Source organism: Carcharodon carcharias, chromosome 17 (assembly GCF_017639515.1).
Source record: "Carcharodon carcharias isolate sCarCar2 chromosome 17, sCarCar2.pri, whole genome shotgun sequence".
NCBI lineage: Eukaryota > Metazoa > Chordata > Chondrichthyes > Lamniformes > Lamnidae > Carcharodon > Carcharodon carcharias.
Genome location: NC_054483.1, coordinates 14706368 through 14724071, shown reverse-complemented (window position 1 = coordinate 14724071; position 17704 = coordinate 14706368). Strand labels below are relative to the sequence as shown.

Here is a 17704-nt window from a genome sequence, read left to right as displayed (position 1 = left end):
GCTGATCATTTTTAAAATAACAGAAGCTTTCCCACAGGACACCACTACTGGGAAAATCAGTTGAAACCAGTTTAATCTGCAACTGTATCTGGTGCACCTCTGTTTGAAGTAACAGGTCCCAACTGGCATGCATTGGGAGCAAGCAAAACACTGGGAAATCCAACAGGAAATCAGTTGGCAGATTTGTCAGCTGACTTTGGCTGTGGCCAATTGTTATTTACTGGAAACAGTTATAAAAACAAAAAAACTGCGGATGCTGGAAATCCAAAACAAAAAATAAAAAATACCTCTGGAAAAACTCAGCAGGTCTGGCAGCAGAGAAGAGTACAGTTGACGTTTCGAGTCCTCATGACACTTCAACAGAACTAAGTAAAAATAGGAGAGAGAGGGTGTACTCTTCTCCACCGATGCTGCCAGGCCTGCTGAGTTTTTCCAGGTATTTTTTATTTTTTGTTACTGGAAACAGTTGACTTGTGAACTGGAAAATGGCTGCATGCAGAGAAGCCTGTCGACACTGTTCCTCATTCCTGTGTGTCAGTTACCAGATTGGTCAGAGTTTGTGGGTCGTTGCCCAGCATGATTATCAAATTTTGCCAGACATAGTTGTGTCCTGGTTAACATATTGTACACATACTCTTTCTTGAGCTCGTGGAATCCCTCAAATGCTTTTCTCACCATCTTAAGAGTTAAGTTTGATAACTATGAGATGTAGAAGACAGACTATACGACATAGGAGCAGAAATAGGCCATTTGGCCCATCGAGTCTGCTCTGCCATTCAATGAGATCATGGCTGATCTGATAATCCTCAACTCCACTTTCCTGCCTTTTCCCCAAAACCCTTGATTCCCTTACTGAGTAAAAATCTGTCTATATCTCAGCCTTGAACATACTTAATGACCCAGCCTCTACAACCCTCTGTGGTAAAGAATTCCACAGATTGATGACCCTCTGAGAGAAGAAATTCCTCCTCCATCTCTGTTTTAAATACTCTGAGATTATGTCCTCTGGTCCTAGACTCTCCCACAAGGGGAAACAACCTTTCAGCATCTACTCTGTCAAGCCCCCGAAGAATCTTATGTTTCAATGAGGTCACCTCTCATTATTTTAAATTCCAATGAGTACAGGCCCAACCTACTCCTCATAAGAAAATCCCTCTAAACCTGGGATCAACCTAGTGACTGTCTCCAATGCCAGTATATCTTTCCTTGGATAAGGCGACCAAAACTGTTCACAATATTCTAGGTGTGGTCTAACTAGTGCCTTGTATAATTTAGCAAGACTTCCCCATTTTTATTCTTCATTCCCTTTGAACATTCCATTTGCCTGTTGAACTTGTATGTTAACCTTTTGGGATTCATGCACAAGGACTTCCAAATCCCTCTGTGCTGCAGCCTTCTGCAGTCTTTCTCCATTTAAATAATATTCAGCTCCTATATTCTAACTGTCAAAGCGCAAAACCTCACATTTTCCCACATTATGTTCCATCTGCCAAGTTTTTTGCCCACTCACTTAACCTGTCTATATCCCTCTGTAGACTCTTTGTGTCATCCTCACCACTTGCCTTCCCACCTATTTTTGTGCAAACTTGGCGATAGTACATTCATAGCCCAGGATGCTGATGGTAATGACAGCAACATGAGCCTTTATCATCTGCTCCTGAGGCTGATGTATTTATTCTCACTTCGTAGCCCAAATCCACAGAGGTGATGACGCTTGAAATTCCTTTCTGCTTTTCAACATAGCTGCTGCAGCATTCCTGAGCATTCCATGCGTCTGGTGTTGGTGGCTCTGCTTTATTACTGGGAGAAGTGACCAAACTGCCCCAGTTCATTAACAAGGCCTCACTGGGACTCTCATGGTATAAACGTATACATTAACTTCTGATTCATATGTGATTTAAATGTGCTCAGTCCACATGCTTATGGTTCTCCCACCCTGAACTTTAAATGACCCACATCAGCACTGTATGCCTCTCACTCTTCAAAGCATAGCTATGGTATCAGCAGACTAGTCAGAATGATGACAACACAACAGATAAAGAAATTAAAGGGGGAATTTTAATTATAGTTTGGTCAGTGTCACAACCACGTAAGAGGTATTTTCTTAAAGCGGTCCATGAGCTGAGAATTTGTGTCTGTGTACATAGCCCTCTTTTAACTTGTGTGGTTCAACTTAAAACTAATCTAGCAGACAAGCTTTAATCTTAAACAAGATAGGTTAGTTTATTACAAAGAAAACTACGTTGAAATTTACTTAAGTAAAAGTGATAAAGTTATTAACTAAAATAGAGATACCAAGATTAAAATGCAGCTAAGGGAAAAAGATACTTAAATGAGATTTCAAATCAGTATTTGAGAGAGATTGTTGCGGGTCCATTGCTTGAATCCCTTCTTTCCGAAGTGAAGGAGTTGGGACTTGAGGTTCAGTTGAACAGCCGCAATGGCTTCTGCAGCTGACAATTTGGAGATTTACCTTTTCAGGTGCACTCAGCAGGTTTTTGGGAGAGAGAGAGAGGTTTCCTGTTCCTCACTAATTCTGTGGTTACAGTACTTGCAGATTGCCTGGACACAGCAGAACAGCAGTGACTTCTTAATACCTTCCTCTTTGTCCTCCCTTGACAAAGCCCCTCTCTGATGTTGTCTCTACGAGTTCCTCCAGGGGTCCTGCACACAAACTGGCTGTTCTCAGCATGTTTTTATCATAACCAAAACAAAAAAGCTGCTATATTAATTTAATTGAAGCATTATTTCACCAGGCAAAGGAGATAGAAGTGTTGGGGTCCTTTGAAGTCCCTTCCCTGTCTCCTATTCTCTCAGAAGTAAAAGGGCTTTTTATGCTTTTTAGAATTGAATGGACTGGAGACGGGTCTTTGCATTCATAATGACTCTTGTAGTCAGGTCTAGCGACATGAGTGTGACGAGGTTTTAATAAACACCGGGCGGTGCCGTGTTGATTGTCCATACTTCCATTTTGAAAAAGAATTTTAAGCTCAATGTGAAAGGATATCCAGAGGCAGCTTGCCTTGGATTGGTACTATGTTGAGTTGTTTCAAGACTGCCTAGCCTTTGGGAAAGTGCAAAGAAAGCGAGCCCAAGATGACAGTGACACAAACTATTTTTGTGGAGTTCAGAGAAATACTCTGCTCCTCCTAGCCCCACAAAATCAAGTTTTCTTTTTAAAGCTTACCTTAGAGGTCTCTGCCTTGACTGAGTGAAGGGTTCGTGATGAACGCTGATTAGCTTAAATTCCCAAGGCCCCTGTGTCAGCTGCCCCACTTTAAGACAACTTTGAGGTGAACAAACAGCAATAAATGACCCTGTTTCCACTGGACAAAGGGAGTTAAAATCATTATAAAGATTGCAATTGCTTCATTGGAAGAAACACTCAACTTTTTATGTTCAAACGTGGGGGGAGGGGAGAGGGGGTGGGGAAGGTATGGTCAACGCAGTTATACCAAGTCTCTAAAATGGCAAAATACTTAAATGAATTAAGGAGACAAGTTCATCAATTAAATGATCTACTTTTCTCCCCATCAGTTTTTTTTTATCCAATGCATTTCAAAGATGTTGACACCTTTTCTTAATTTTCTATTGCTTAAATCTAAATGTATTCATAAAAGCAATGAAGTAGACCATTTGACCTATTGAGCCTCCACAACAGAATCCAGCCATTCCCACTCTTCCAACTTTTCCCTGTAGCCCTGAAAATTCTTTCCCTTGAAATACTTATATACGAAATAATTGTAATTCCCTTCTCATAGCTACAGTTGAATCAGCCTCCACCAGCCTTCCAGCCAGTGCATTCCAGATCATAACCACTTTTAGTATATAAAAAAAATCCCAAGTCTCCTTTTGTTATTTTGTCGATTGTAATGTACCAGTAATTCAACATTCAAATATTTTGAATGTACAGTAAATTCTTAGAAAATAACCGGACATAGAATGCAAATGCACATTCAACTAATCTCCAGGAACCAGAGCCCAACAGGTTGCTTGAACCCCTGGGCTCCTCCTGCTCCCAGTGAAAACAAGTTTACTGTAAGAAAATGGGATGAATAAAAGCATTCTTCTTGCAAGCACTTTGAAAACAAATGGTGCAATGACATCTATATTTTATTGAAACCAGTGTACCTGCATAAAATATGTGAAAATACTACTTTTCATGTTTGAATAAAAATAGGCTTGGGCATTACAATTGAAATCAACTAAAATTTTAACAGTTGTTCAAAATAGAGCTGGACAATCCACCAGGTTTAAAAAGGCTCAACCTAAAACTTTTTCATATCGTTATGGGTAAGAGACTTGAAAAAAAATAAGGGTTTTTTCCTTGGGTCACTTTTCTCCCTACACTGCTCCTGGCCAAGGGGGCACCCTTGTCCTACCAAGCTAGTGTCACTCTGGAACTGGCCATTTAGCTGTACATAGGCCAAATTGCTCTTCAATATTGTGGCTTTTTCTTAGCACCTACCAAATACGACACAGCTTGACATACAGAATCAGGGTTCCCAGCTTGCCCTGATGGATATTTTTAAAAAAAATCTCTCTTGTGGGGTGCTAATAAATGCACAGGGACAGTTAGCCAATTCCAAGCTGATCTAAAAATATTCTGTGACAGAAGTAAACAGTCATTACACAACAAGGAAATGTTCACCTTCTGCCCATGTCAGAACACTGTATGTGTGAACTAATCTCAGTCAGGGATAGTTTAAAAGAGCATAGCATTGAAATGAGCTTCCCAAGTCTAATAGGTGGTGGGGGTAGGGTTGGGTGTCGATACAGCCAGGGTTCCTGATCCCGAATGCAATATTCTGGCCCTACCTAGAATTGTGAGCCTGAGGGCATCAAGACTGGCCTTGCCAGAGATGTCTTCTGCACCAAAGCAGCCAGTTGACGCTCAGTGACTAACCTCACAAGGAGCATTTTCAGCTGTGGCCTACTAATAGAAAAGTCATTCAGAACAAAGCAGAACATGCAACATAGGGGAAAAAAAAAGTTGTGTTAAAAGGTGTACAAATCTGGCAGTCTCAAATATTACACTCTGCATTGAGAAAAATAAAACCTTTGTTTATAGAAACTCTTTCGATTTGGTAGAGTTATTGTGCTTAGTTTTAGTGACATAGTGATTTCATAAAGGGTCATGCAGAGTCTGACAACTACACATTTCTTTCAACAGGGTAATTCTACATGTTTTTCAATTGCTGAAAATTATTACAAAAACTACCTTACGATGAAAGAGATATGGAGTAAAGGGAATGAATAAGAATAACCATCCTTGTTCTAGACACCCACACATAAATATAAACATTTTTATTTTCTGTCTCTTATTTTAGAGTATCTGCTATTCCCTGGGTGAGGGGGAAGGGAATTGGTACACACACTTCTGTGAACTGGTTGATAACATCATTACAGTGTTCCCTCCACCCTTGGGAAAAGCCCAGCCTCTGATCTGCATCTTCCTGGGCTGTACCTCTGATTTCACTAGAGGTCATAACACTTGGCACAGCACCTCAAAACACAATTTCGCTGAATCAAGAGGACAGACATCTCTGTCCTTCAAGCAATAACAACAAAAACAACTGCTTTTCACAATTAAATGCTTGAGGAAAACTCCAAGCACAGGATGAATATGACTCGAACAAGGCATAATTTTAATCTTGCTTTCGCAAATCATCAGGAAGAGCATTTGTTGGGTGCATCTTGTGCTACTTAGCAACTTGTGCATATCCATCCAAGTAGCAAATTTTACATTTGAGGTTAAACTAGCTTGGCATGTTTAAAAAAGCAAATGACAAACAGAAAGCTATGTGCCATTGAGGACTGGCTATGGTCAAAAAAGCCGAGGAGAAAAAATGAGCCCTGCTGAATGTCTGCAGATCTGAAAAATGTGGTGCTGCTGCAGGCAGCTGCTTGACTCCTGTTAGTTACAGGCTGACAGAAATAGCACATCATTTTGTCTGGGTGTTGTACTGACGCACTTCCATTGGTGAAGTGCAAACAGTTTTAGCTTTGATACAAACTATATCATAGTGGAAACATCTATAAATTACAGCAGGGGTTCTCAAAGGTGGCCTCCCACCGTCACCACCTTGGGAGAGCTAAGGGATGGGCAATAAATGTAACCTTCCTGGTGTTTTTATGTGCTGCATGTGTTCCACTGTACCTGCTAGTGTGAACTCTTCACTTCACCACTCAGTTTTTGCCTCAGTAGTCACTTGTGGTAAAGCATTCATGTTTCAGTCTGCGTTCAGGGGGAACAAACCTCTAGCTTGAGAAGTTCTGGTAATAATTGTTGATCCTTGTTACCAATTTGCCAACTAGTCAATGCAATCATTTGCCATTTAACACCATAAATCTTATAAAACTAGTACATTTTATTCTAATAATGGGGGTTTTAAGTTAAAAATAGTGAAATTGCTTATGATACAACTGATAATTGTTGGAGTCACTGTAGAGTACAGGTCAAATTCTGGCTGAGAGTCATGGAGCTCAGTACATTTGAAGGTTGCTCCTTGCCAGTTTCACCATTCAAACATTTTTTGGATTCTTTCCTAATGCAGTTTGACTCAAAAGTGTCTTTTAAATCTTTGTTCGTATTTGGACAGATCTGTTTAGCTGTGAAACCAAGATTAAGGCTGTTTTGCAGGGCACGACCAAGTTGATGAGAGTTAGAAGGTAACTCCAGGAAGTAATGAGTTGGTGATGTCATTCTGACAAAAATGATACACAGCTCTTTGTGTTCTGCAAAAATTACGGAACACTGGGGCCAAACATTCTTGAAGACAATATCCTTTTAACCCTGGTGTGTATGATGTGATTATTAGTTTACTAGGGTATGACTTGCAGTTGCATGGCTGTCCTCCCATGTGTTGTGTTTAAATGTTGCAATCAAATTCATCAGATCTAATAATAAACATTCTAACTCTAAATCAGAACAAGAACGAAGTTAGAAATTTGTCAGCCCCTGAACAGAAACTCAAACATGAATGCTTTACCAAAAGTGACAATTGAGGTGTAGACTAAAAGGATATTTGGAAGGAATTGAGGTTGACGAGTTCATGCTCCAAAATGGAAGAATTATTGACTGTGTCTATCTGTAAAGCTGCACAAATTTCTGAACACAGAAGTGAAAGCAGCTGCTCTTGCATGTGACCTTTCCAAGACTACTTCAGATATTGTGTTATCTGCAATATCGGCTACCTTGTTTGAAGTATAAAACATTTTAAAGCACATGGTAACAAGGTGGGAGTTGTTTGGATTGATGCAGATGAGAAATCCACTTGGCAAATGGAGTCCATGTTGATAGAAAAGTTATGAACTGGGCCTGTTGCCATTGGCGTGAAAAGCACCAATCTTAGTGAAAAAGTTGGAATCAAAGGCAGTTAAAATTTAAAAAACCCTTCCCCATCCACACTTTGTTTCGCAATGTTGGTAATGTGACTAGAAGTTGAACAGAAATTTGGAAATATTGAGAATTCTGTCCGGACAGCTGTTTTTCAGTCTGAGCTGAGTTTAGCTGGATGCACCTGTCATTTTGCAACTTGATTGCTTGCAGACGATGACAGTACAGTGACATGTGATGGGTTCATAAGAGCTGGTGTAGGGAAAAAAGAACAAGGCAGGGGGAAAAAGTCACTTTCATAGGAATAACACCTGTCCTTTGGAGAAGGAATAATAAAGGTGCTACTTTTTGACATTACCTTCTTGTAAATTTGAAGGAAGTGTTCGCATCTTCAAAAAAAACTTAATCCCTCTTGAAGGAAAATACGCTTTTATCTGTCTATGCGGCAAGGTAACAAAATGCCTGTTTAGAGGTTACCTCATAACCCTTAGACGTGGCATCAAAGCTGAAAAAAGTTGATCAAGTGGTGAACAAGTCACATCATTTGGTCCTAAGTGATTAAAGATTTATATTTGATTGAAATTTATGAACAAAAGTTTTAAAAACTTTTTTAATGTAAATTTTAATGGTAATGTTGCTCCACTCCACATTTTAACATCACTGAACTTCATATTCCTGCTTTTCCTTCATAGATGATTTACATCCAGCATCCTACCAAACATCAAAACTGTCTGCCTATGACATTACAATCCCACGACAATTGATGGAAAGAGAAAAGCGAGATGCTGGCCTATCTCCCTCTGATCAGGTATATTGGAAAATAATTATGCTGTTGACGAGCATAGCTGTACTGCCTTGCTAAGTCTTTATGATGAAAGAGAACCCTGAGGATTTGTTTGAAAACAGGTTGTACAAACTTGGCTTGTATTACCCAAAGTTTAGAATGTTGAAGGAGATCCAATCGAGGTACTGGGCATTTATAACGATAATTAGGTAGGGTTGACAGAAAAACCATTTCCTCTGAGGAATCCATAACAAGAGAGCATGATCTTAAAATTTGACTTAGCCTATTTAGAAGTGAAATCTTTTTCATGTATAACAGTGGAAACCTGGAAGTTTTCTAACCTTGCATTACCTTTCTCAGAAATGTTGTCCACAACTCTTACTAAAAAAAAATAAGCCTTTTTCCTGTGTTTAACTTGACTTTTCCGTTCAAGGTCTTTGAACTTATATAATAAAAGCAAAGTACTGCTTACAGGAACTCTGAAATAAAAACAGAAAGTGCTGGAAATACTCGGCAGGTCTGGCAGCATCTGTGGAGTGAGGAACAGAATTAATGTTTTGCGTTAAACATGATTCTTCAGGAGAGTTATATTCAACTCCAAATGTTAACTATTTATCTGTCCAGACCTGATGAGTATTTTCAGCACTTTGTCTTTGAACTTGACGTTTGTTATTCAAGTGAGTGCTCACCTTTGTTAGTTCAAGACCCTCCATTTCAGTTTCTGATCTGCCTATACTGTGAGCAACATTGATTAGCTGCAGAAATTCTTTTGCTTTCCTGTCTCATCTTACTAGATTTCTTTGCCCCTTTGACACTGTCCATTTTGTCACCCATCATAGTGGCACAGCTCTCTTGTGATTTTACTCATATCTGTCACAATACAGTCTCAAAATCCCTTAATTTTCCCTTTTGTGTCTACATAATCATCTCTCATGTGCCCAAAGGCTCCACTTTGGTTCACTTTTATGAAACATTCACATTCACAAGCATGGATTCAGCTTCCAAATATGTCAACAATGTCCAACTTGAATTTTCCAACAGCATTTTAATTTCACAGATTTTTGCTTAACAATCATATGGCATGTTCATTGTAAAGCATTAGATGAGGGAAAATGTTCTTTAGCTCAATGTTGGCAAAACCACAGCTTTCTGTCTTGGTTTTTCTGCTCAAGTCTGTGGATTCCAGCTGCAACTGGCTGCTCAGATTGAACCCATTGTATGTGACTTTGTTTGATACTGAACTGAGTTTTTTTACCCCATAGCTGTTCAATTGACCAAGACCATGTTATTCCACCTCTAGTGCATTGCCTGATTATGTTGCTCCCTACTACCATTAAAGTCCAAAGTGGACCCTTCATAGCCTAAAGAAATTGCTATGAATTAAGATATATGGTGCAATACCAAGCTAAATGTTGCAAGTTCCAGGCTTGATTCTCAGTGTGTGCTCATCTTTGCCCCCTCTTGTCCAGAGGTGTAGATCTCTTATTATACCAGCTCAGCCTGCTGTCACCAGGGAGATCATCTGTTTGTGCTGAGTTAGAATATGTCTGCTAGTGGCAGCAGGTTGAGCTGGTACAATTGAGTTCTGTACCCATGGACTGGAGAGGGCACAGATGAGCCATAGTTGTTGCTTGTGATGGCTATCCTGTGACCCCCTGTTAGACAGATGGATGTTGAGTGAGGGAATGAATCAGCTTGGTGGTGATGCCAGCTCAATTAATAGGGCTAATCATTGAGTCCACTCAAGGGGGCAATGAACAAATTTCAGAAGGATAAGGTTTAGCACAACACTAAACATGAATTTCAGGAAAATAAAGCTGACAGATGAAACTTGCTGAGCAAACAAAAACAAAACAATAAATTGATCATTCAAAAAAAAAGTCATAAATAAAGATGATCATTAGAATATGGAGGGGTGAGAGTTCAGCTCACTCCCTGTCTTGGGTGCTCACTCACTCACCCTCACCCACTGAGTGGTGAGAGAGTGGCGTGATGGCTTATGGAGGTATTGGTGAACGAGAACCCTGAGACTGGGAGTGAGCCAGACACACACTCACCCCGCCACCCACTCTCGCTCACCCCGCCACCTCCTCTCGCTCACCCCGCCCTCACTTACTTATAATTAATACAGTCCTGTATTTGGATGGATAGTAACAGTAACCATTAGTCAGTATCTGGATTGGATGTTTACAGTAAAAGTGAAGTCAATAATCCATAAGGTTGGGTGCTCAGCATTCCAGTTTTGCTAAGATGAATTGGATCATGCTGTAACAGAACCCTAGTTGAAAATCCACCTAATGTATGTTTCAGGGACTCACCCGCTCACCTCACTTTCTCACTTACTCTCACTTTCTCTCACTCACTAAATCGGGGGTAGTGGGTGGTTGGAGGTGCATTGAGTGATGAAGAGAGACCTGGAGCAAGGCCTGAACCTGAGTGGAACCTGAACGGGGGTGTACTCTGAGGGCCATGGGGAAGCAGTGGGAGCCGGGGGAAGTAGGGAGAAAGAGTGGGAGAAAGCAGTAGGAGCCCAGGGAAAGTGGCAAGAGCTGGGAGTGGCAGGGGGGAATGCGGCAATAGTCCAAGGAAGGTGGCGAGAGCCAGGGGAAGCGGGGGGGAGCATGGGGGAATGTGGCAAGAGCCCAGGGAAAGTGGCGAAAGCCCGTTGGAAGCGGAGAGATAACGGGGGAATGTGGGGAGAGGGCCAGGGTGATGTTTGGAGAGAATGGAGGAAAGTGTGGCCCCGCGAGCCCCTCAGTCTCTCTGTGTATTTCCACATATTTGCAGCTGCTGGTGTTTGCTGTCCCTCCAATCACAGCCTCTCATATCAGCAGCAAACATGGGAGAGAATCAGGCTATAATAGAGGAGCAGCCCCTTGCAGAAATCTTCAGTTTCACTGACTTGTCTTAGCGACGTTTTGATTGGTGGCTCCGGGGACCAAACAAAGGGGCCTCAGGGTACAAACACACCACTCATTAAAAGCAAGACCACAAAAAAGCATAACAAGCACAAGACTTTATTTCTAGATGGATAGAATTAAAGAGTGGATCAGCTATGCTAAGCTTGTATCGAACTTGGTCAGACCACACTTAACTGTGCTGTGCTGGTAGCCATCTTATCAAAGGGGTGTCACGGCACTGGAGAGGGTACAAACAAGATTTACAAGGATGATACCCGAAATGTGTGGGGTATACGTATCAGGAAACGATTGACAGGCCCAGGTCTGTTGAAAAAATAAGGCTGAGCAGTGATTTAATAGAGTTCTTCAAAATGGTACAAGGTTTTGATAGAGTGGTTGGAGATTGGGGAAGAGCATAACCAGAGGCCATCAATATAAGATAGTCATCAAGAAATCCAATAGGGAATTTGGGAGAAACTGCTTTACCCAAAGAATGGTTAAGCATGTGGAACTTGCTACCACACGGAGTGGCTGAAGCGAATAGGACAGCTGCATTTAAGGGGAAGCTTCTCAAGCATTTGAGGAAAAGGGAATAGATGGTTACAATGGTAGATTTAGATAGGCAAAGATGGGAGGAGGTTTGACTGGAGCATAAACACTGGCTTGGACTGGTTGGACCGAATGGCCTGTTTTGCTGCTCTGTATCCTATTGTAAGTTGTGTTGCAACAAATCAGACCCCTCTTGTGGTGTAAAGTTTTGACAATGCATTTCAAAATATAAATCACTGATTTCTTCGGTGTCATTGCATTGTGAACCAAATGATTTCCCATCCCTCTACTAATTAATACTGTCAAGTATTTCATGACACGGCACCCTGTAGTCGCACAAAGAATTTAATCTGGTCAGCAAGACCGTTTGCGTTTATCACACTGTCAACGAAACAAAACAAGGAAAGTCTGCCTAAAAATTAATGTAAACAATGGACTTTATTGTTTACCTTAACTGATGAATTCCTTAAACCTTGGAATTTTGATGGCCTATTTTCAGCCAAGCTATCATAGGAATTCATTGCCATACGACCTTTATCTGCAGTTTAAAAAAAAATAAACTGTAGGTTTTATTGCAAGGATTCAAACACTTCAAGCTGTTTTCATTTATTTCTGTTTTGTGTCTGCCAGGAACCTGTGAGCTTGACAGTCAGCCAAGAAACACATGTGACATTACAGCCCACCAGTGCCTTGTGTGTTCCTGGAAGCTCAGTTGGCATGTTCCTGATATGAACCTCTCCTTTTGTGCAATAATAGAATGGTCACATTCTCTGATGTGTTTGATTTAAAAAGAGACAAATTCCTTGACCTGCATGTTACATTTTTCATGTTACATTTTGCTCATAGCCTCGAGGAAACTTTGTTTTTGTTGCACAAAATATTTAGGACACTTTTATTAAAACTGTTTTGTTCATTATTTTCTTTTAAGCCTGTTCTAACTCCATTTCCCGCCTTTTCCTCATAGCCCTTAGACTTTGGGGAACCAAAGGTATTATCGGCCTCAGGTTTAAAATTAACAATTGATCTAGCAACAATTGCCATGTGCGGAAGAGAGTTCCAAATTTCTACCACCGTTTACACGTAGAAGTGTTTCCTCGGGCTGAATTTTACAGTCAGCATGTGGGGGTGGGCCTGACATGCCGGAGCATGCATCCCGATGTCATCACGCTGTCTCGTGTTATTTGGTTTGGCGCGCTCACGCCGAGTCAGCTGTGCGCCTGCCGATAATTGAAAGGCCTATCTATTAAGGCCATTATCGAAATAATTAATGTTAAATTTACACTGCTGGTCCAACCTTACGGTTGGCGGGCAAGCGAAAAGGCCAAGCGGCCTTTAAGTGTTTTAGGAAATCTCATCCACGAGCGGGATGAGGTTCCCTAAAGCTTTTACAACTTAAATAAAAAGTTTCTTTGAAAAATAAAAGTATGTCCCATCTCATGTGACACAGTTACATGAGGGGACATGTTTCATTAAATTTTTTTATGTTTTCAGTTTTTTTTTTAACAATTGCTTCAATCTCCACGGCAGCTCTGTGCATCAGGGGGATTGAAGCACTGTTTTGCGCGCATGCATGAAAGAGTGCTGGACCCGACTCTCCCTCGTGCCCCCTCCTGCACAGGTTGTGCTCAGCACTATCGCTTGCGTTCCATGCCTTTATTGGCCCGTCCGTGTGAAACTGGGGTGTGGAGCCAATCGCGGGTGGTGGTTGGCTATGTGACCGCCCACTCCTGCCGAGCCTGCCCGACCAATGAAAATTCCTGGCCCTAATTTCACTTCTGAAAGGGCTGGCTCTAATTTTTAGACAATGTCCCCCGAGGTTCTTTTTTTTTTATTCATTCGTGGGATGTGGGCTTCGCTGACTGGGCCAGCATTTATTGCCCATCCCTAGTCGCCCTTGAGAAGGTGGTGGTGAGCTGCCTTCTTGAACTGCTTCAGTCTCTGTGGTGTGGGTACACCCACAGTGCTGTTGGAGAGGGAGTTCTGGGATTGTGACCCGGTGACAGTGAAGGAACGGCAATATATTTCCAAGTCAGGATGGTGTGTTGCTTGGAGGGGAACTTATAGGTGGTGACATTCCCATCTATCTACTGCCCTTGTTCTTCTAGATGGTAGTGGTTGTGGGTTTGGAAGGTACTGTCTAAGGAGCCTTGGTGAGTTGCTGCAGTGCATCTTGTAGATGGTACACACACTGCTGCTACTGTGCGTCGGTGGTGGAGGGAGTGGATCTCCAATTGTTAAGTTTCTTGTCTTAGATTTAGCAGCTATGCACCTTTTGCTGTTTCATATAAAATAAATTAGGAGCAAGTATTTTTTCATAAATGAAGAACTTTCAGTTATATAGCACTTTCTCTCACCTCAGGGCCTTAGCACTGCACAGCCAATTAAGTGATGTAACATCAGGAAATTTGACAACTTTGCACACAGAAAGGAGATAAAGGACCAGATGGTTTCTTTTGATGATGTTGGTTAAGGAATAAATGTTGGCGAAGGCATGAGATCTCCGTTGAATTGTGCTCTTCTTTGAACAGGTTGTGTCCAGCTCAGAGGGCAGATGTGGCCTTGGTTTAACCTCTCATCCAAAAGATGGCAGGCTGAACCTGGGTTTTGTGTTACATTCCATTGCCATTGCAGAACTCCATCACTACTGTACTGAAGTGTCTATCTGAATTATGTGCAAGGGCTTGGACTAGTACCTTCTGATTCAGAGGCAAGAGTACCACTACTGAGCTGAAGCCAACCCTTATTATCTACACATTTTATTTATTTAATTGCTTTTAGTTTCCATGGTTATGCAAATAATGCAGCTCCACAATATTTGACACAAATTACAGATTTGCCAAAATCTGCTTTAAAATTCGTTGTGGTTACTGAACTGTTTCAAGCGGTCAGTAAAATTGCCTTTGATATTAAGTGAGCATTAGAACACAACGCGCATGTTTTCTAATATCTACATTTATTGTTTGAACTAAAACGCCAGTATAAATTTTGAGAGTGAGGAGGAAGTTAGGATCATTCCAAACCAATGTTGTGATCATGTAACTGGAAATATTCAAACAGAAGGTTACTCTCCCTCCTCTCTAGCTGCCCTCAGATGTTTTATTCTTGAGAAAGCACACAGCCTGCTAAACTGTTGCCTTGGACTCTGCCATTACTACTCTGTAACCAACTGGAAATATGTCAGAAGAGTGCCTCTATTAGTCCTCTCCTCTACTAATGGAGATCAGTTACCCAGCAAGTGAACAAAGTTGAAAGTCTATATGCCCACCCATTAAAAATGTCAATATTATAACTGTTATCCAGGAGCAATTCTAGTGTTACAGGATTCCATTGAATGAATATTACTTCTGGATTGCTTTTGTCCAAGTAAAAGATTTCAATTTTTTTTTTTCAATATATGAAGATGTTATATTCTCTCGGGGAAAAAAAATGTGGTCTCAAAGTTTTTTCCTTTTAATCGTTCTAAGTTTACAATTAATTTATTGAAAATTATTTGCCAATAAATTATTTATAAAAAAATTGTAAAAATCATTTACTAATAGCTGCTTTTTGTTATGCTGAATGCCGCAGGACAGACTGTCATATGCCATTCAGGTGGAAGGTCGTGAACACATTGTTCATCTGAAGAGAAACGAGTAAGTATCATTTCATGTCAGCAGTGTTGGGTCTATGTTCTGTGTCTCTTGATGGTTAAATCCATGATTGCACAGATGACTCGAATCGTTCTGTAGTACCAGAGTCGCAATGCCAAAGGCTGAAAAAAAGCCACCCTCAGGTTTTAAAAAATTCCTTCTTGAGATGTGGGTGATGTGACGGAGGCCATATTCATTGCCTGTCCCTTGCTATCCTGGGAAGGTGCCATTGGAATGTTCTGAGGGTGTTCAACAGTAAAATCAAGAAAAGTCAGGTGTAAACCAGAGCAGATGGGATGGGAATGTGTCTTAGCTGAAGAAAGGATATTAACAAATCAGGTGCTTTTTTCCCCACCCCCAAAGATTTGTGCAGATCAGTTCACAACTAGTGATAGTGGCGTTTGAACTCTTGAACTTTGGTTTGTTAATCCAGTGATTATGACTATTACTCCACAGTACTTGTTAAGTCAGAAATGGTGCTTTGGATGGGAAGATCCAAAAAGAGAAAAATGAAGTTTCCCCCTGACTCCTACCATTTTTTTCTCATGAAGGAAGTGACTCCCCTTCCCAAATATAGTCCACAGGTACCAACTGTAATAGACAGCCTTGATATGCCAGCTTCCACAGCTATAAAGGTAAAAGCCAATTCTTGGCTGATATTCAGACATGCAATATCCAGCATGTGTCACTGCCCAGAGATTAGAAACTGCAAAATCTGTTGATCATTTCCCTGCTGCATTTCCACAGAAAACCCCAACCCTGCCAAGAATAGCAAATGGATTGGCACATGAACTGGTAACTGTGGTAACAAAAACAAAAATAGCTGGAAAAACTCAGCAGGTCTGACAGCATCCGCGGAGAGAAACACAGTTAACATTTCGAGTCCGTGTGACTCTTCATCAGAACTAAGGAAAAATTGAATTGAGATGAAATGTAAGCTGGTTGAGGGGGGTGGGACAGGTAGATCTGGATACAGGGCCAGTGATAGTTGGAGGCAAAGAAGAGATTGCCAAAGATGTCATAGACAAAAGGACGGTGGTGATATTATCTAAGGAATGTGCTAATGGGGACATTAAGGGTAGAAAGCAGGACGAGCAAGTGACAGGCAGTGGGGGTGGGGTAGGGGGAAGTTGTTAAACTCAATGTTAAGTCCGGAAGGCTGCAAAGTGCCTAATCGGAAGATGAGGTGCTGTTCCTCCAGTTTGTGTTGAGCTTCACTGGAACATTGCAGCAGGCGAAGGAAGGACATGTGGGCATAAGAGCAGGATGGTGTGTTGAAATGGCAAGCGACAGAGAGGTCTGGTTCATGTTTGCGGACAGACCGAAGGTGTTCCGCAAAGCGGTCACCCAGTCTGCGTTTGGTCCCTCCAATATAGAGGAGACCGCCTTTTCCCACCTATTTCTCATTGTTTTATCTCCACCTTTTAGCCCATTTCAATCCCTTCCCCCTACTCCACCCCCAGTAGGGCTATCTGTCACTTGCTCGTCCTGCTTTCTACCCTTAATGTCTCCATTATAACATTCCTTAGATAATATCACCACCATCCTTTTGTCTATGACATCTTTGGCAATCTCTCCTTTGCCTCCACCTATCACTAGCCCTCTATCCAGCTCTACCTGTCCCACCCCCCTCAACCAGCTTATATTTCATCTCATTTCTATTTTTCCTTAGTTCTGATGAAGAGTCACATGGACTCGAAACGCTAACTGTATTCCTCTCTGCAGATGCTGTCAGACCTGCTGAGCTTTTCCAGCTATTTTTGCTTTTGTTTCAGATTTCCAGCATCCGCAGTATTTTGCTTTTATCTTATGGTAACTGTGGTAGTTTGGATGATTCAATCCCACACTTACCTGTGCATTTACCAAAACACAAGTACACAAATGCACTGAAACTTTGTGAAATTAGAAATTCTTTTAATATTACTTTGGTAACAGCAAACCATCTAAGCTTTGACTTGCTGAAAGATATTGATTGCAAAATGTAAAGTTCCCTGAAAAGCTTTGTGAATAGTAATCAAGCTGTTGCGAATTCTCTTTATTAAATATAGTCAGACCATAAGAGTGATGGATGGACCTTTTTTCAGTCTTAAGTTATTTAGAAGCCTTTGAAGAAATGGTGTTTTTAAACATTTTTTTTGTTCAATCATGGGATTTGGGCTTTGCTGGCTGGGCCAGCATTTATTGCCCATTCCTAATTGCCTTTGAGAAAGTGGTGGTGAGCTGCCTTCTTGAATTGCTGTAGTCCATGTGGTGTAGGTACAGTTAGGAAGGGAGTTCCAAGATTTTGACCCAGTGACAGTGAAGGAACGGCTATATATTTCCAAGTCAGAATGGTGAGTGACTTGGAGGAGAACTTCTAGGTGGTGGTGTGTCCATCTGTCTGCTGCCTTTGTCCTTCTAGATTGTAGTGGTCGTGGTTTTGGTAGGTGCCTTGGTGAAGGAGTCTTGGTGAATTCCTGCAGTGCATCTTGTGAACACAGTACGGTTGATTAGAAATCCACTG

At 41.3% G+C, this 17704-nt stretch overlaps 1 protein-coding gene across 2 annotated transcripts in view; it reads left to right on the top strand.

Moving 5' to 3' along the window:
• LOC121289850 (disintegrin and metalloproteinase domain-containing protein 9-like) overlaps nucleotides 1-17704 on the top strand; it is a 113361-nt gene that overhangs the window by 18916 nt on the left and 76741 nt on the right. For both annotated transcript variants that reach the window (XM_041209758.1, XM_041209757.1), the window contains exons 2-3: nucleotides 8032-8147; nucleotides 15140-15204. In XM_041209758.1, the coding sequence (XP_041065692.1) occupies nucleotides 8032-8147; nucleotides 15140-15204 (181 nt within the window). The remainder of the gene's footprint in view (nucleotides 1-8031; nucleotides 8148-15139; nucleotides 15205-17704) is intronic.